Source organism: Epinephelus lanceolatus, chromosome 8 (genome assembly GCF_041903045.1).
Source record: "Epinephelus lanceolatus isolate andai-2023 chromosome 8, ASM4190304v1, whole genome shotgun sequence".
NCBI classification, from domain to species: domain Eukaryota; kingdom Metazoa; phylum Chordata; class Actinopteri; order Perciformes; family Serranidae; genus Epinephelus; species Epinephelus lanceolatus.
The window spans coordinates 2,389,398-2,409,604 of record NC_135741.1 but is presented as its reverse complement, the minus strand read 5'-3'; the positions used below and the strand labels follow the sequence as shown (position 1 = coordinate 2,409,604).

Genomic DNA, 20,207 nt, shown 5'->3' with positions numbered 1-20,207 from the left:
AGCGTCATATCTCAGGAACAGAAGGGGAGACATTTGGTCAGATACTGAATTGGTGACTCTAATCTTGAACCTGTGCTGATTGTATAGATCTTCTGTGTGTGAAGCATCCATGTTTTCACTGACATGCATATAAACTGTAAGGGTTGAGTGATTCACAGAGGCATAAAAACTGCAAGTCAATAACTCTTTTTTTTTTCTTCTTGGCCCGAAACGTCTACCTATTGGTGGTGTTGATAAGGTAATTTAGATTAAGCAGGCTATATTGCCACCATTGTGAGGCTTGAATATGTTTTGCAACTTTTTTTTTCTTCTTGGCCCAAAGTGTCTCTTTTCATAGTCGAGCTTTCCGACCCTGGTTTGGGCAGTTAAATGGTTGTAAAAGCACTCACGTCTAGGGTTATACAAAATTTTATACTTCTATACAGTATACACAGAGATAATATGCAGAGAGGAAAATTAATTGAATAGATTTTTAACCAAAAGTTAACCATTTTTTTGTCTATTTTTCCCCAAAATGTACACATGGAAATATTAAGCTTTTATAAAGAGGTGAGACAGACTACTGAACAGAATTTATCTGTTTATTGAATCAGCTGATATTAAATCAACACTGTCAGTTTATCTTCTCCCAGTGATGTCATCGAGGCTTGGCACCCTGGTAGAAGTGACGTCACCATGGCAGCACATACTGGAGATCTTCACAGGTGTTTTTCACAAACATAAGCCTTTTTCCCATCACACTTCACATCGTTGGGATGATCTAGAGTTTAAAATGGAACAAATAAACAATTAGGACTGCAGGGGGTGATTTTTTAAGATTATCAATTCAACAGATGAATAACAGGTAATCAGTACGAACCCTTGTAGTTCATCTCCAGGCAGTGTTCACTGTGACCAGCGTTGTTGGGCTCTCCTTCACCCCACAAACCCTCAAAGTCAAAAGGGGTACCATCACTCCACATCCACACTCCCTCCTGAAAGTTTGAAAGGTCAGTTCAGTCCAATCACAAAAATTATATTTTTCCATCATGTAGTCCACATTACTCCTGTCAGACTCTCATCAATACAACTACCAAATTAAAAACACAACATATATTAAATGTCAGGCTCACAGGGGACAGATGTATCCCATCATGTTTATTGTTAAATCACTCACCTTTGCCAAATCATGGCCACCAATCCATGTTCGCTCATCTTTGCCAGAGTCTTCGTGGATCAGATGTTTGACAAAGTCGTATTCCTTTTTGCCATGTATCGATGCCAGATTCCCATGGTGGGCAACGCAGTCAATCTAATGAGAAAGACAAAGTGTGAAGTGACAAAAGATAAGATAAAAGACATTGGGAAGAAATTATTGTACAGTTTGACAATATAGCAGATATTGTTCCATGAAGTACCTCTGCATCAGCCCAGGTCTTGTGTTCATGATGGAACTGGTAACAGTTATGTCCAAAGCGAGTCCATCCATCAGGGCAGTGGTCACAGTGACACCAGCCTACTTTGGAGATAATGAGAAAAATAATAAGACAAAGACTGATACGAGAGTGTCAGGATAAATATTACAGTCACATTCCTCATGTTTGTGAAGGTGACCAATGTCAATCCTTAAAGAACAGGTTCAGATCCATTGTGTCCAAGTGTCTTAATGCAACACTCAAATGCTAAGCATACTTATTGATCCCTGTGATCATCCCTCTCATCCAAACTGGTGCCTTGGCACTAGAAACCTAGGAATCTATTCGAATCTATCAGGATTCATGCAGATCCTTAGAAAGTCTTTAAAGGCACAGAGTTCATTGATTTAAAAAATAAGGCCTTAATCAGTATTAAAATGTTTAAAATCATTCTTTGAAAAGTCTTTATAATGCTGAGACATGGGATGCATCAACGTCATGTTAGGATAGCAGAACCAACAACAATCACATTTAGTTTCTGGGATTCTCACAGTAGAGAATCCACTGACTGCTGCCTAGATGTCATCGTACCCTGGGCGACAGGGTACAATCAGCTATTAAGTTGGGATTTTGCTTGATTGGAATCAAGGCAGTGAAATGCCACATGCAGAGTGAGAAACGCAAAATCACCAACAAAACCAGCCAAGAAACAGCAGGTATTTCCCAATTCTGTTCTACCCTTGTCTCCACAGGAATTGCCCATTGGTCCGACAGCCCATTGTTCTGACCTGAAGACAGTGGAGGTCTATAGATATTATAAATCAATAAGGCTGTACTCTTACTAGTCTGCTCAGGAGAGCAGCAATCTTAAAAACAATCAATTGCAAACTAAAAAACTTGAACAGGAGTCACAGAGTGCCGACTGCTATATTGTAACCATCCACCTCCAGACTCTGAGAAGTACCAACCATCACAGTCCGCCTGCAAACATAAAGAAAACATCATTAGTCATCAGTAACTGGTAGTTATTGTGAAGACAAAATATGGAAATGACAAATATGTTAAAGACATGATGCTGGGCTCAGAGACATGAAACTAGTGTTTAAAGATCAGGTGTTAAAGCACCAACATCTTTCTGAAATACATGTATATATCACTCACATTTCCAATCCACAGTCCACTGGTCAAACAGAGGACCGCAATCAAATGAAGACTCGATGCCATCTGTGGAAAGACACAGTATATTAATGAAATAATGCACCACAGATATGTTTGTGAATCTGTGACCTGTGAGCTTAAATTACAAAATTAAAATACGGTGATGTAGTTTGATGATACAGGAAGATCGGATTCTTTTTAAAAGTTTGTATGTTTTACAGTGTTTTGTTTCCAAATGTAAAAATGAAATAATAAAAACTCTTTCCTGTAGATATGAATGAAAACAGCTGATGCAGTGATGACAGGCAGGAATGAGAGCCTTACCTTGATGTGATGATCAGGTGAGGCTGCACTTGCAGCAGTAGCAGGTAGCAGGGTGTCTTTGAGAGGGAAACCTGCAGTTTATATACCTTCTCACATGTGACGTGTCTTTGTTTGATCACAGGATACAGTTAATTATTGTAATGATTCATCAGTTGTCTTTTGGCGTCAACGCTCAATTTTAAACAGTATTATATTAAGTATATATTATATATGTACACAGCCTCTGAGCTATCAGCTGCAGCGTCTGCTACAGGAATTCAACACTGCCACACCTGCTCTTCTTAATATCAATAACTCTGTGAGGACTTATGAACACTTCATCTCTGGTTTCATTCAGTGGTGCAGCAGTAGTGTCAAACTGTAGCTGATGATAATAATAATAATAATAATAAATTTTATTTGTAACGCACTTTATATTTAACGAAAAATCTCAAAGTGCTACAACAGATGATGATGATGTTTTATATACTTGCATACTGTACAGCCCTCTGTATTGTGGTGTGTCATTAAGTTCTCATATTGAGAGTTCAGAGAATATGTACTTCAGTAGAGATTAACTAACTTGCTGTCATTTTTTTCATGTACTGTACACATACATGGCAGATCGGTGGTGCAGTGATTAACATTGTCACCAAGTCCTGGAGTGAGTGTTAAAACAGCTTCAGCTGCCTGTCAGAAATTGCTGTCTGACAATGCGGTAAAACGGTAATAATATTCTAAATAAGGTGTACACTTAAACTGATATTAATACCTCTAAGTGGCTGAAATACTTTTGTTGCTACAACAGTACATTGGTGAGCTGTTTACTCCAACCTGCTTCTCCAAACTGCGGACGTGCTGAGGGTCATCTACTATGCGTATACACAGACTATGGATTAGTACCTCATACAACTCAACTTCAAAAGATCTGAACTATTCTTTTTAGGGAGAAATTTGAACTTGTTGTCATCATCTTTGATAGCTACTCATGTGGGTGTTTAATGAAGATGAGTCTGTTGAAGTTCAAATAGCCTAATTGAAGATATGGAGATGATCAGTAAATAGGCCAGCAGCTGTGTTGAACTTGATTTTTGTTTCACCCTATATCTCCTCATACTTTTGTGTACTTTTGGTCTGAAGCTACCCTTCATGGTTTTGACTCAACAGAACCAAAACCAGAGAGCTGTTGACTAGAGACGAATGATACTCCGTCTCATCTAGCTGACTTGGTGTGAACCAGCAGCTGTTTAGAACGTTGCAGAATGGCGTGTTGCAAGTAGTTGCCTGTTTGGTCTCCACATAAATCTTTAGTCTTAACTGGGAATAAGAGAGACACAGAGCTGCTCCTCTGTTTAATCTGTCCGTTCATTAGTGACATCGGTCTGTATGTTGCACATGCTACGCTAAATTGGTCTGTGAGACGAATTAAACGACCGTAGCAGCACACGTGCAGTACAGCGCTGCGCTGCATGTGTGGGAGACAGAGTTGTTTGATTGTGTCAGCTGAGTGTTTGGTTGCTAGTTTATGTGTGAGGTGGATCACAGCAAATCTTCTTCTTGGTAGCTGTAGTCTAATGTGTGACACTGAGACAGCGCCTGGATGCAGGCGACAGATGGGTTTAAAAAATGCACCGACAACACAGATGTTTCATATACAAGACGTATATAACGAGGACAAAGTGTCTCTGTCTCTGTAAACAACTTTTTAACTCCCCCCACAATGATTTTTTTAATTGTTCGAAATTACAATGGATTTTGACCTCCTTGATACTTTTATCCTCATGTTATAGTTTAGTGTCCTGTGCTGCAAACCTTTAAACCTCCAGTGCTATGTGCACAAAGTTTACATACAGCCCTGCTATTTATTTGATATCATTTTTCATTTACATATTCTGCAAATGTTTTTTCAATTTTCAAACAGGGGGAAAAAAATCCCTGTCTTTGCATTTTATTTTAAACACAGTCTGTTTTTATGAAAGTGCTTGTGACATTTAAAATGTGGCTTTGACTTGTAACTGAACATACAGAAAATACAGAGATATTTATCGTGTATCGCCATTCACCCTGAAAATACCCAGATATGAATTTATGTCCATACCCCCCAGCTCTAGTTTAAACTTGTCGTCATCTTAGATGAGTGTTTAATTAAGATGATTCTGTTGAACTTCAAACATCCTGGTTGAAAACATAGAGGTGGTTCTTCATGAGTAAATACACCAACGGCAGCAGTGTTCCTCTAACTGTAACATCATTATGTGAAGTCACTCGTGAATTTTGAAACTTTTTATGTCTTAAGGAAGACGGTTGCTAACAAGTGGCGAAAATATCGGACGAGCGCAAATATCGGACGAGCTGTGGCATTCAAAAAATAGATTCATCCTCTATTTGTCTGAGACACATTGTGGTTCAATTTAAGACCGTACGCCAACTCATGGTCCAGAGCTCGGCTGGCTAAGATTAGCAGTGATATTGAGCCTACGTGCGACAGGTGTAGTCTTCAGCCACTTTATGTCACATGCTCTGGTCATATCTGAATCTATTTCATTACTCTTCACCTCCAACATATGGACATTGGATCAAGGATGTTGTGTATCATTTACAGTTGGAGAAAATCTGTTGTTTTATTAAAGGATCAACTGCACATAACATGTAACATTTGTGGCAAATATGGAAACTGAAAAATTGTAATGACACATGTAATACTCCCCTATTTATGTCATAGAAGTTAATTCATTTTTCCCCTTTTAAATATACATATTTTCTTATTTTTATGTACATATTTTTGGATTCTTTTTTATTTATGTTTTATTTATTTGATCTTTTTTTTTTTGTCTATTAGATTTCCTTCGGCTGGTCTGGCTCTTTGTGTTTGTTCCTGGGTTGATGGGTGGATGACATTATCTTTTTGTCCTTAATGGTTCTGTGTTTGTTTATTAATACTCTGTACATCTTTACTGAATTACCAATAAAATACTTTGTTTAAAAAAAATGAGACTACAGGGGCCGTATTCACAAACTTTGTGAGAACACTTTCAGAGAGCTCCTAACTTAGCCTAAAAGTTTTTAGTAAGGAGTCTGAGCTCAGGAGTGATTAAAGGAAGATCTCAAAGCAACTCAGAGACAGAAACCTTTACCTCAGTGAGGGGGTGTGGTCGACCCCGTTGCTAGGTGTGATGCATTCTTTTAACAGATGTGATGACCTTCTGATTGCTTCAGACAAAGGACTCGTCTCTGTTCTTGTTTTATTAGATCTTAGTGCGGCGTTTGACACAATTGACCATCAAATTCTACTGCAGAGACTGGATCACTTAATTGGCCTAAAAGGTTCAGCACTAAGCTGGTTTAAATCTTATTTATCTGATCGTTTTCAATTTGTTGACGTTCGTAATGAATCATCCTTACGTACCAAAGTTTGTTTTGGAGTTCCGCAAGGTTCTGTGCTCGGACCAATCCTATTTACTCTATATATGCTTCCTTTAGGTAACATCATTAGAAATCACTCTATAAATTTCCATTGTTATGCGGATGATACACAGTTGTATTTATCGATGAAGCCAGAAGAAAGTAATCAATTAACTAAACTCCATAACTGCCTTAAAGACATAAAAAATTGGATGAGCACCAATTTCCTGATGTTAAATTCAGACAAAACTGAAGTTATTGTTCTTGGCCCCAAACAACTCAGAGACTCTTTATCTGATGACATAGTTTCTCCAGATGGCATTGCTCTGGCCTCTAGCACTACCGTAAGAAACCTCGGAGTAATATTTGATCAAGATTTGTCTTTTAATTCTCATTTAAAGCAAACCTCACGGACTGCATTTTTTCATCTGCGTAATATTGCGAAAATTAGGCCTATCCTGACCCGAAAAGATGCAGAAAAATTGGTCCACGCTTTTGTTACCTCAAGGCTGGATTACTGTAACTCTCTATTATCAGGTAGCTCTAGTAAGTCCTTAAAAACTCTCCAGCTAATTCAGAATGCAGCAGCTCGTGTACTAACAGGAACTAAGAAACGAGATCATATTTCTCCTGTTTTAGCTTCTCTGCACTGGCTCCCTGTAAAATCCAGAATTGAATTTAAAATCCTACTGTTAACTTATAAAGCTCTAAATGGTCAAGCTCCGTCATATCTTAGAGAGCTCATAGTGCCATATTATCCCACCAGAACACTGCGCTCTGAGAACGCAGGGTTACTCGTGGTCCCTAAAGTCTCCAAAAGTAGATCAGGAGCCAGAGCCTTCAGCTATCAGGCTCCTCTCCTGTGGAATCATCTTCCTGTTACGGTCCGGGAGGCAGACACCGTCTCCACATTTAAGACTAGACTTAAGACTTTCCTCTTTGATAAAGCTTATAGTTAGGGCTGGCTCAGGCTTGCCCTGTACCAGCCCCTAGTTAGGCTGACTTAGGCCTAGTCTGCCGGAGGACCCCCTATAATACACCGGGCTCCCTCTCTCTCCCTCTCTCTCTCTCTCTCTCTCTCTCTCTCTCTCTCTCTCTCTCTCTCTCTCTCTCTCTCACTCTCATCCTATTACTGCATCTTGCTAACTCGGCCATTCTGGATGTCACTAACTCGGCTTCTTCTCCGGAGCCTTTGTGCTCCACTGTCTCTCAGATTAACTCATATCGCAGCGGTGCCTGGACAGCGTGACGTGTGTGGTTGTGCTGCTGCCGTGGTCCTGCCAGATGCCTCCTGCTGCTGCTGCCATCATTAGTCATTAGTCATACTTCTACTGTTATTATACACATATGACTATTGTCACACAAGTATGCTGTCTGATATTAATACATACTTTCAACATATTGTACCACAGTAGCCAGAACTATAACTATAATATTATTACTTTCATTAATGTTGTTGTAAGCTACTGTCATTACCTGCATCTCTCTCTCTCTCTCTCTCTCTCTCCCTCTCTCTCTGTCTCATTGTGTCATATGGATTACTGTTAATTTATTATGCTGATCTGTTCTGTACGACATCTATTGCACGTCTGTCCGTCCTGGAAGAGGGATCCCTCCTCAGTTGCTCTTCCTGAGGTTTCTACCGTTTTTTTTTTCCCCCGTTAAAGGGGTTTTTTTTGGGGAGTTTTTCCTTATCCGCTGTGAGGGTCTTAAGGACAGAGGGATGTCGTATGCTGTAAAGCCCTGTGAGGCAAATTGTGATTTGTGATATTGGGCTTTATAAATAAAATTGAATTGAATTGGTTGTCACAGACACACCCTTCTGTGAGCATGTAAGGTGTGGACACCCAGTGGAAATGAAATGAACTGCATCACAATATGAGCTTGACAGTGCTATCATTGTTAGTGTGATCACTCTGCTGATGGAAGGTTGAGACGGACCAAAGTTTCATTTCTCCAGTTTTTCAGATATCTTAGTGTTGTGATCATTTTATTTCTGGTGTTATAGCGTTATTTTGTTAGGTGGGAAATGTGTGCATATCCCAAATGAGATCAACCACAAATATTATCACTTCACAATCTAATCTGTAGCATTTCAGTTACTCACTGTCTCATTGTTTGGAATTACAATGGATTATCTGACCTCTTTGTGTTTCTACCATTTTCTCCTCTCAGAGCAAAAACAACAATAATCTTGCTCAGATTTTCTGCTTCATTGATACACTGTCAGTTCTCGTACCAAAAAGCAAAACAAAACTCAACGTGATACACACAGTAAGTGCTACTGTAATCGCAGGGCTTCGGTCAGTGGCATTTATGTAACGTTACAGCTCAGCAAGATGTAAGTCAAAGGAGCTGTGAAAGAAGCTTTTTAGACAATTTAAAGTTGAAAGTTTGGAACCAAACTGGTCCTGACTGCGTTAGGAGCAGCAGCAGAACTTACAATGGCGATCTAGCCAGGTTAAAAGAGAGCCACCTTTTAGTCACACTGGGAAATAAAAACATAAGAAAATAATGGAGCCACCCTTTAAGGAAGCTGGTGATTATACAGAGCCATGAAGCTTTTAATAGTGTCAGACTGAGGAAATGTGTCTGAACAGAGGGAGTGGTCCTCAGTGAGCAATGTACTTTGGAAACACACTTCATGTCAGCTCAGTAAAGTTTCCTTTATCTTGATCACAGTCTGCTACACCCTGTAAGTAAGTAATACTGGTGTGCTTGCATTTAAATGTGTTGGACGTGACAGGAGGTCAAACTCTTTCTCCTCTAAAACAAACACAGTTCTTGATCCAACAGAATAAATACAGTCAGGTGTGTCTGTTCAAACCTCCATCAGACCGACTACGTCCTGCCACCAACACCATGCTCTGCTTCAGCCTCAGCTGCACACTGCGTGAGTACAGCGCAGTCTCACTACTGGAACAATGACTGTTTTGTTTGCATCTTTGAATCTAGATTAGATGAGATTTTGTCTTTCTTGTTGAAGAGGATGAGTACTTTCATTAAATCTGATTGTTACACACAGTATGAAATCTATCAGTGACAAATATAACATGCTGATGCTTTGCAGGTATAATGTTTACCATAGTCACCACCGTAGTTTAGCATTTGTTAAATCGCTCTGAGCACAAAGTACAGCTGAGGGTGACGGGAATGTCATTAGTTCTGCAGGTATTAAATCATAAATCAAAGCACTGATGAAACAATTTGGACCTGGTGATGGCGCTAGATGAAAAGTCAGAGAATCACCAAAGTCAGGAGGATTCATCCTCTGGGGAACCCCGTCATATTGTCATAGTTTCTATGTTGCTTCATGCCACTGCTCTCCGGCCATGTTAACCTGCAGCTGTCTGCCTCCCTGTAAGCTTATTTGATCAATGGATCTCTGAAGTCTTCCTGTCTGCATACAGGTCCTTCCCCTGTTGCCTCTCATGACACATTGCTTCAGAGATTAAAATGTTTCAGACTGTTAGATAGATAGATAAATACTTTATTGATCCCGAAGGAAATTCACTGTTGACATATTTCACAGGACACTGGTTGGATTTACATAGAGGGAAAAAAACAGTCTAACACACAGTTTGACAGTGATGTGTCTTTTTCAGTCTTGGCAGCGACCTTCCTGACAGCAGGTAAATATCTGCGGGGATGTACAATGTTTACACATTTTCTACATACATGCCCCCAACACACACCTTCATATCTGTCTCTTCAGGTGTTTCCACAGAGAGTGTTATCACCTGTGATGACGGCTTCAGTGTTCAACGCCTCAGTTGTGGTAAAAATCAACACCAAAGTTTTCACAATGTGAATTTTACTGAATATTTTATGTCATTTTATGTTACTTCACACTCCTCCTCTCCACCTTAGAGGAGCATTTACTGCACCACAGCTTCAGTTAATTTCAAATTTAATCCTCTTCCTGTCCAGAATGAATGTATGTGATAAACTGAAGGATGAAGTGTTCCTTTATGTGTTGAGAGCAAAATAAACTCTTTAAAAACCCTCTTGGATCAGCTGGAAAACTCATCACAAAGCTGAAAACAGGCTGTTTTCAGGACAGCCACGCTACAAACATATGATGATCTTATAGAATATGATGCATCTCTGAGGGTAAAAATAACACATTAATGCAGCAGGAATAATAATCCAAAAACATCAGATGGCAAAGGAAAACATTTTACTGCAACATACATAGTTTCATTTAAAGTACCTGAACTATGTTTTGCTAACACATGCTTTGACTTGAGTGAGGTTTTGAACGCAGTACTTTTTCTTGTAGTGGATATTTCAGTGTGCTGTTGTACCTTCACTGAAGGATTTTAATTCTTGTTCCATCACTTAAATAAATATTTCTGTTGCAGCTGCAATAATCCATCTTCCCATTACAAATAAATGTAATAATGTGATTGAAACAAGCAGATTGAAATAAATCTATTAATGACAGATTGCGTCAGTTAGTTTGTACAGTTCACCTGAATGATAAATACTGTGACTCTGTCTGTGACAGACGCCGGAGTGATCAGTGTGCAGGCAGCTCTGTATGGACGTACAGACACTGAGACCTGCAGCGAAGGAAAACCTCCACAACAGCTTTCCAACACAAAGTGCTCTCAGCAGGGCGTCGTGGACGTCCTCAAGAAAAGGTACACACCCCAAACGTCTCAGATATTAGTCAGAGTTCCAACTGTATATAACTCACAGTATTCCTGTTTTGTACTGTCTGTTTTTTTGTTTTGTTTTTTTTTAATGTAGGTGCGATGGAAAGAAAGTGTGTGAACTGAACACAAAAATCGTCCGGACTTCTGATCCCTGCAGAGGCATCTTTAAATATTTGGAGACCAACTACACCTGCTTCCCTGCAGGTCAGTCAGTCATTACTGTGTGTGACTAATATGAGGTGGTCTAAACGTTCACTTAGCCAGAATTTAAAACAGCAAAATCAGTCCACCAATCTGTTTTCAACATGGAGAGTAAATCTGTGCAAATGTTTTGCATTGAGTAAAAACTTTGGTGAACTTTGACACAGATTTGGACCATTGACCAACATGTCAGACAGTGAATTTATTTGTATTTATTTTGTAATTAATTCATCTTCTCCATCTTTGATGGTAAGCAACCTGAGTTTTATGTACTATGCTGCCAGCAGGACCATGGAGGTATGTTCTTGCATCAGTTGCATACCTGCAATGCATCGTGGGTAGGGCTGGCACGATTAGTCGACTAATCGATGACTAATCGACTATTAAAATAATCTGTGACTATTTTAGTAGTTGACTAATCGGTTTGATTCATTTCTCATAGAAAAGTACTGTAAAAGTACCCCAAAATACTCTGTTATCTATACTATATTGGCAGCTTTACACACTCTCCCATGACGATGAACTAAATCCCTTTGGCCTGAGTATGAAACAAGACATTAGATGACATAATTTTGGGGTTTGGGAGAGACAGACCGACATTTTTTAACATTTTAACACATTTTTTGATAAAATGATCGGTCGACTAATCAAAGGAATAATCGACAGTTTACAATGAAAATAATCGTTAGTTGCAGCCCTAATCGTGGGTGATACACATCTCTGGAGTGAGCATCATTGTTGACTCACTCCCATCATTGTTGATATCACTTTCATGTTTCAGAAAAATGAAACGGCACTTATGATGGCAGCGGGGATTCCCCGAGGGCAAGTGCCAAGGGAGAACATGATAAACAACCAATGAAATGTTGCCTGAGCCCGCGATCGCACAGAAAATATTTGATGCCACTAGTAAAAAACACTTCCTGGGCCTTTTTATTGTTGCCAGGCAACCACCCCATCACCTCCTTAACCTAACCTTTCTGTGTAACAATTCTCTTTTTTAATTTATCCTGCAGTAATCAGTGTGTAGTTGCTGCCATGTTGAGGCAGAGGGTGCTGTCTGTAGCTCTGGTTGAGGGTGAGAGGCTGTCAGCAGATAAACAGAGATCTGTGTGGGTACATGAGACCCTAAAAAAGAGGCTGGATCATGGGGAGTACCACCAGTTGGTCCAGGAGCTTCTCCTCCATCATGGACGTTTACAGGCAGATTTTAGGACGACTCAGGGGCAGTTTGACAACCTGCTGTCTATCACTGAGCCTAGCATAGCAGATATGAATACTAACTACAGGGAGTCCATTGGTCCTGCAGAGCGACTGAGCACCACTAATTTCTCCTTCATTGTTTACCAACTATAAAGTTGTTGTTGTGATGACCAGAAAAGCTGCCTCCAGCTGCTGAAAGGCTTTCTGTGTGACTGGGGCCTTAGATGAGCTTTAACACACAAATTTGTACAGTACAGCAGCAAACTGTCTTGACAGCATTAACCTTTGAGAGTTCAAAATGGAGGACGCTATCAACAGAGATTTCTCACAGGTGTGGCCAGATGAAGCCGCTTTCAATCTTGGGGTGGCGCACCAAAACCAATAGCCATAACTGGATTTCAGGAATTCTATTATACTGTTATAGATATGCTTCAAAGAATTGTATACTGATATACTTTGGTTCTTATTTTACAGTTAATGTTACTCATTATCTGAAGTGTGAAGACCAATATCAGTACAGTCAACATTCTGAGCTCCACAAGAGTCCTGTTTTAATGTGTTATGCATTTATACCCATTAAGTGATTCATTGTTCTTTAAATAGGTTGATTATCGTTAGTGTTTCGCTCACAAACTACAACAGTTCACCAAGCAGTTGGTGAAATATCCCTGTAAATCGTCACTATGTCTATGTCTATGTGGCTGTGGCACCAACCACTACATAAAGACGTAAAGATAAATGCTGAGGTGCCACTCCAACCCAATCGCCAGAATATATGTTGGCATTGTACATATCTGCAAACCAAGGATATGTTACATTTATTATGTTGTAGATACGTTGAAACTTTATGTTTCAACAATGCTGTGATTTATGTTTGGGTAAATTTAGATAGAAAAACACTTGGTTATGGTTAGGAAAAGATCCTGTTTGGCTTAAAATACCCAGTTTTGGGGGCACAATCCCCGCTGGAAAAGCAGCAATGTCTTGTTAAAAAACAACAGCTTTTCCCAACACTATCCCCGCCAACATATCGCTCTTAAACCCCCATGTATGGAGCCTAAGAGGCATCCAGAAACAGAGAAAAGACTTGCTAAAACACAGCTGTGTTTGATGTTTTTATGTCTCAGTGTTCTGCAGCTTGGCAAGCATCTTGCCTTATATACTACATCATTTTAGAAACACTGATAGTACACAAATGAAACACGACAAATGTAACATGTTTGTGGTTTGTTCGTATTATGTCTAATCAGATTATGTTATTTCGGCAGTTCACCTTGTTATATGTGAGCACACTTCGGCAATCCTACATTGTGGTAAGATTAATTTTGTATAATTATATTTTCACTGTATTTTAACACTCAGTTAAATGTGTATCTGCTCATATTTTCTCCTTCCCCTTGAATTCTTCCAACTCGTTGTCCTATTTTTCTCAGATGTAGGTCAGGTCATATTTGTGTATGGTACTGATTATGGACGCCGTGACCAAACAACATGCTCCCACCAACGACCTGCCTCTCAGCTCCAACGGATCGACTGCTCAAGTCCAACTAGAAAAGTGGCTGAAAGGTACAGCTTCATTCGTTGTTGATTTGGACTCCAGGTTGAAGATTGTGGAAATCAAAATCATGGTTCTCATTAACTTACGACTTACAACCTGACAACAGCTGCACTGATTTATGATGCAATTACCATCCACATACAGTGGTGAAAGAAGTATTCTGATCCTTTACTTAAGTGAAAGTACTAATATCACATGGTAAAAATATAGTTACAAGTAAAAGTCCTCCACTGAAAATGTTACTTGAGTAAAAATAAGATTTATCAGAAAAATGTACTTAAATGCAGAAAAAAAATCTGGAACCAAGAAAAAATGAAAAGTTTAATTTATCACAGTTAGTTAACTGTTTTCAGTCGACTGATAAATTGACTGATTGTTCAGTTCCACATGCATAAACTGTTGGGTAAGTTAATTTATATCAAAACATATTTTACAAACTATTCATGTTTTATATGAAAAAATCTTAATTTGTAAAATAACTAAAGCTGTAAGATAAATGTAGCTGAAAATTTAAAAAAAGAAGTAAAAAAAACACATTATTTCCCTCTGAGATATTCAGAAGTAGAAAGCTGAGTGAAAAGAAAATACTCAAGTAAAGTACAAGTACCTCAAATCTGAACAAGAACAGTACTTCAGTAAATGTACTTAGTTACCTTCCACCATTGCCCAGATTTCATAAACCTCAGCCCACATCATTTAAGCCTGTATTCACCCACATTGTTCTGCATCCACAGCTGTAATGGGAAAAACAGTTGTATTATCAGAGCGAGCAACTCAGTGTTTGGAGACCCCTGTGTCGGCACTTACAAGTACCTGGAGGTGGCTTACATCTGTCAATGTACGTACCTCAAAGGCCCTGTTGGGCTGTTTCACTATGCTGAGGCTACTCTGTGGTACTAAGAAGATAATGGTTAAAAAAAGAAACAGTAATACAGAAAATGTTTTACATAATGTTGTAAGCAAACTACTGTGCTGCAAAAAAATAAAATAAAATAAAAGAAAGAGAAGAAAAGGCAGTCTTACATTTTGGGTTTGAATCTGTGAATTCAAAAGCATCCAGTCATTTAGTGAGGCCACATTTGTATTTAAAGGGGAACAACAATTTTAGCAGATGGGTAACAATTATTAAACAGTTTATAAGGAAGTAATATTAGTGAGATGTTTTCTAAATCCACTTAAATTATCATTCTAACATGAATGTTATCTGATATTTTGCAGATCCTGTCTGAACATATTGGAATCACAGTAATATCACAATGTTTTCTTGATGAGGAAGATTAACACCCAATCAACAAAATGTCTCAAGTGCAGTTAAACTAATCAAGTTTCATTTAATTGGGTTGAACTGTATTGATTTTGTTTCATATATTATTGTTGTGATGCATTTTTTCACCTTATGTAATGCACTCTGAATCACTTTGTGATGGAAATTGTAAAATGAATAAATTAATATGCATTAAAATATAAATATGGTATATTTTCATGTGGTTTAGTATTATATGTGTAACAAATGTGATTGAACCCAAATACAGCACTCTGTGACAGTTGGTAATGAGCTCTATATATACACAAGGTAACAGGAGCATGAGCTGACAGTTCATTCTTTGGGCTCAGAGCCCACACAGTCTCTGGGTTCAGGAGCCAGGGAATGGACTGGGCAGAACTCCAAAGGGAAACAAAGAAGTGCGTCCTTGGACCCGAACAATTCAGTCTGCTAGCAGGGAGAGGTAACAAAGAGCGGCTTACTGATAGCACGGTTGAGAAAGGGAGGGGTCCAGAACCAGAAGAGCAGTCCAGCAAAGCAGCAGAGCCGATGAGGGATGAGCAGCAAAAGTAGCGGCCAGGCGATCGAGGAGCTGACAGGTTGGTTAGTGGAAGACACACACACACACACACACACACAAGGCAGTGTGTGGTGTCTCACAGCAGATAACTGATAAGCAAGTGGGAACACTCATGCTGAAACGTCATGGCAGAAAAACACCACACAGCCACAGGCAGACGGAAACCAGAGACGCTGAGGCAGAACTCGTGGTCAGGGACAGATGGCTGGTGAGTGTACCGGGAAACAGATGATGCAGACAGGTCAGAGGCTGGCAGGGTTGGAAACAGGAGATCAGGCAGATAAGAAGTGCTGGAAAGCCAGGTGAGTGGAATGGGGGGGATCAGGTGGGAGTGGCTGGCAGGTTGAGTGTAAAAACACAGGGAGAGCAGGGGAGTGGAATGCAGACTATGACTAAATGATTAAACCATGGAATCTGCTTATAGCTATAGTAATACTAAAAAAAAAACATAAGTGTTGGTACTATGTCCTAAATGAGTCAAAGTCATATTAAAGTATGTCATGAAACTGTCATAGTATAGTATGTCAATAAAATTATCATAAAATTGTCATAGTATAACATGTCTAAAATTGTCATAGTATGTCAAAAATGGTCAATGTATAGTATGTCAAAATTTGTAATAGTTTAGTATGTCAAAAAATTGTCAGAAATTTTTTTTGGTATACTATGTCATAAACCGCCATAGTATAGTAAGTAAAAAAAATTGTCATACTATAGTATGTCAAAAAGATATAAATATGTAAATAAGTAATTGTCATAATAAGTGAAAACACTGTCCTAGTATAGGATGTCCAAAAATTATAATAGTATAGTATGTTGAAAAAATGCCATAACATGTCAAAACAACTGGCCTACTATAGTATGTCATAATAATACTGTGACAACTTTTTGACACACTAAAGCATGAGAATTTTATGATTTTTTTTTTACATTCTATACTATGATAGTATAGAATGTATACTATCTATACTATAATAGTATAGAATGTCAAACAACTTTCGTAAAATTGTCATGACATAGTGTGTCAAAAAGTTGTCATAGTACAGAATTTTAAAAAAAATTGTCATAGTATAACATGTCGAAATTGTCGTAGTATAGTATGTCGAAAACTTGTCATGACTCAAAAAACTGTCTACATATAGTATGTCCTAAAATTTGTCATAACATGTCAAAATAAATGTCGTAGTATAGTATGTCAAAAATTTGTATGGAACGTCAAAAAAAATTCAAAAAAATCGCCATAGTATGGAATATATAAAACAATTCATGAATTGTCATAGTATAGCATATCTAAAAATTTGCAGTAGAGTACAGTATGTCAAAAAAGTATAAATGTATAGAATGTCAAAGAATTGCCATAGTATGTCAAAAAATAGTATGTCATAGTATAGTATGTTGAAATAGTGTAGTATGTCGAAAAAGACCACCCTAGTATAGTATGTCGAAAAATTGTCATAGTATGGTTTGTCAAAAAAGACTGTCCTAATATAGCATGTCAAAAAATTGTCATAGTATAATATGTCGAAATTGTCGGAGTATAGTATGCTTTAAAACAAACCTCATGGACTGCATTTTTTCATCTGCGTAATATTGCAAAAATTAGGCCTATCCTGACCCGAAAAGATGCAGAAAAATTGGTCCATGCTTTTGTTACCTCAAGGCTGGATTACTGTAATTCCCTATTATCAGGTAGCTCTAGTAAGTCCTGAAAAACTCTCCAGCTAATTCAGAATGCAGCAGCACGTGTACTAACAGGAACTAAGAAACGAGATCATATTTCTCCTGTTTTAGCTTTGCTGCACTGGCTCCCTGTAAAATCCAGAATTGAATTTAAAATCCTACTGTTAACTTATGAAACTATAAATGGTCAAGCTCCGTCATATCTTAGTGAGCTCATAGTGCCATATTATCCCACCAGAACACTGCGCTCTGAGAACGCAGGGTTACTCGTGGTCCCTAAAGTCTCCAAAAGTAGATCAGGAGCCAGAGCCTTCAGCTATCAGGCTCCTCTCCTGTGGAATCATCTTCCTGTTACGGTCCGGGAGGCAGACACCGTCTCCACATTTAAGACTAGACTTAAGACTTTCCTCTTTGATAAAGCTTATAGTTAGGGCTGGCTCAGGCTTGCCCTGTACCAGCCCCTAGTTAGGCTGACTTAGGCCTAGTCTGCCGGAGGACCCCCTATAATACACCGGGCTCCCTCTCTCTCCCTCTCTCTCTCTCTCTCTCTCTCTCTCTCTCTCTCTCTCTCTCTCTCTCTCTCTCATCCTATTACTGCATCTTGCTAACTCGGCCATTCTGGATGTCACTAACTCGGCTTCTTCTCCGGAGCCTTTGTGCTCCACTGTCTCTCAGATTAACTCATATCACAGCGGTGCCTGGACAGCGTGACGTGTGTGGTTGTGCTGCTGCCGTGGTCCTGCCAGATGCCTCCTGCTGCTGCTGCCATCATTAGTCATTAGTCATACTTCTACTGTTATTATACACATATGACTATTGTCACACAAGTATACTGTCAGATATTAATACATACTTTCAACATATTGTACCACAGTAGCCAGAACTATAACTATAATATTATTACTTTCATTAATGTTGTTGTAAGCTACTGTCATTACCTGCATCTCTCTCTCTGTCTCTCTCTCTCTCTCTGTCTCTCTCTGTCTCATTGTGTCATATGGATTACTGTTAATTTATTATGCTGATCTGTTCTGTACGACATCTATTGCACGTCTGTCCGTCCTGGAAGAGGGATCCCTCCTCAGTTGCTCTTCCTGAGGTTTCTACCGTTTTTTTCCCCGTTAAAGGGTTTTTTTTGGGGGAGTTTTTCCTTATCTGCTGTGAGGGTCTTAAGGACAGAGGGATGTCGTATGCTGTAAAGCCCTGTGAGGCAAATTGTGATTTGTGATATTGGGCTTTATAAATAAAATTGAAATTGAAAATTATAGCAGAGCATAGAGTATAGCATGTCGAAAAATTGTCATAGTATTGTATATCAAAATATTGTCACAGTACAGTATGTCAAAAATATGTCATAGTATAGCATGCCGAAAAATTGTCATAGTATAGTATGTCGAAATTGTCATAATTTAGTATGTCGAGAAATTGTCATGGTATAGCATGCTAAAAAATTGTCATAGTATTGTTTGTCAAAAAATTGTCATAGTACAGCATGCTAAAAAATTGTAATAGTATTGTATGTCAAAAAATTGTCGTAGTATAGAATGTCGAAAAATTGTCATAGTATTGTATGTCAAAATATTGTCACAGTACAATATATCAAAAAATTGTCACAGTATAGCATGTCAAAAATATGTCATAGTATAGTATGTCGAAAAATTGTCATACTGTAGCATGCTGAAAAATTGTCATAGTATAGCATGTCGAAAAATTGTCATAGTATTGTATGTCAAAAAACTGACACAGTGCAGTATGTCAAAAAATTGTCATAGTGTAGCATGTCAAAAATATGTCATAGTATAGCATGTCGAAAAATTGTCATAGTATTGTATGTCAAAAAATTGTCACAAATATGTCATAGTATAGCATGTCGAAAAATTGTCATACTGTAGAATGCTGAAAAATTGTCGTAGTACAGTATGTCGAAACATTGTCAAAGTATAGCATGTCAAAAATATGTCATAGTATAGTATGTCGAAAAATCGTCATAGTACAGCATGTCGAAAAATTGTCATGGTATAGCATGTCGAAAAATTGTCATAGTACAGCACGCTGAAAAATTGTCATAGTATAGCATGTCGAAAAATCATCACACTGTAGAATGCTGAAAAATTGTCATAGTATAGCATGTCAAAAATATGTCATAGTATAGCATGTCGAAAAATTGTCATGGTATAGCATGTCGAAAAATTGTCATAGTACAGCATGTCGAAAAATTGTCATAGTACAGCATGCTGAAAAATTGTCATAGTATAGTATGCTGAAAAATTGTCATAGTATAGGATGTCGAAAAATTGTCATAGTACAGCATGCTGAAAAATTGTCATACTGTAGAATGCTGAAAAATTGTCATAGTATAACATGTCAAAAATATGTCATAGTATAGCATGTCGAAAAATTGTCATAGTACAGTATGTCGAAAAATTGTCATGGTATAGCATGCTGAAAAATTGTCATGGTATAGCATGTTGAAAAATTGTCATAGTATTGTATGTCAAAATATTGTCACAGTACAGTATGTCAAAAAATTGTCATGGTATAGCATGTCAAAAATATGTCATAGTATAGCATATCGAAAAATTGTCATACTGTAGCATGCTGAAAAATTGTCATAGTATAGCATGTCAAAAATATGTCATAGTATAGTATGTCGAAAAACTGTCATAGTGTAGCATGTCGAAAAATTATCACAGTATAGTATGTTGAAAAATTGTCATAATATAGCATGTGAAAAATATGTCATAGTATAGTATGTTGAAAAATTGTCATAGTATCGTATGTTGAAAAATTGTCATAGTATAGC

General features: G+C 38.2%; 2 protein-coding genes across 3 annotated transcripts; one reads left to right on the top strand and one right to left on the bottom strand.

The window, feature by feature from the left end:
• Positions 1–567: 567 nt before the first annotated feature.
• Positions 568–2,960, bottom strand: LOC117258546 (galactose-specific lectin nattectin-like). Of its 2 annotated transcripts, none has more exons than XM_078169716.1 (7): positions 2,877–2,960; positions 2,556–2,618; positions 2,339–2,375; positions 1,398–1,498; positions 1,157–1,291; positions 860–974; positions 568–760 (listed from the first exon to the last, which is right to left on the bottom strand). In XM_078169716.1, exons 2-7 carry the CDS (start codon positions 2,616–2,618, stop codon positions 699–701), a joined length of 513 nt encoding a protein of 170 aa, XP_078025842.1. In that variant the 5' UTR covers positions 2,877–2,960; the 3' UTR covers positions 568–698. The 2 variants fall into 2 exon arrangements, with proteins under 2 accessions (XP_078025842.1, XP_033485446.1); XM_033629555.2 differs by having other exon boundaries at positions 2,363–2,375; positions 2,877–2,957.
• Positions 2,961–8,946: 5,986 nt separating this feature from the next.
• On the top strand, positions 8,947–15,357 carry LOC117258543 (L-rhamnose-binding lectin SML-like). Its single transcript, XM_033629551.2, has 9 exons — positions 8,947–9,150; positions 9,863–9,889; positions 9,973–10,035; positions 10,768–10,903; positions 11,013–11,122; positions 13,591–13,635; positions 13,756–13,888; positions 14,615–14,718; positions 15,099–15,357. The coding sequence occupies exons 1-9, from the start codon at positions 9,120–9,122 to the stop codon at positions 15,107–15,109; spliced, it is 660 nt and encodes a 219-aa protein (XP_033485442.1). The 5' UTR covers positions 8,947–9,119; the 3' UTR covers positions 15,110–15,357.
• The last annotated feature ends 4,850 nt before the right edge of the window (positions 15,358–20,207 follow it).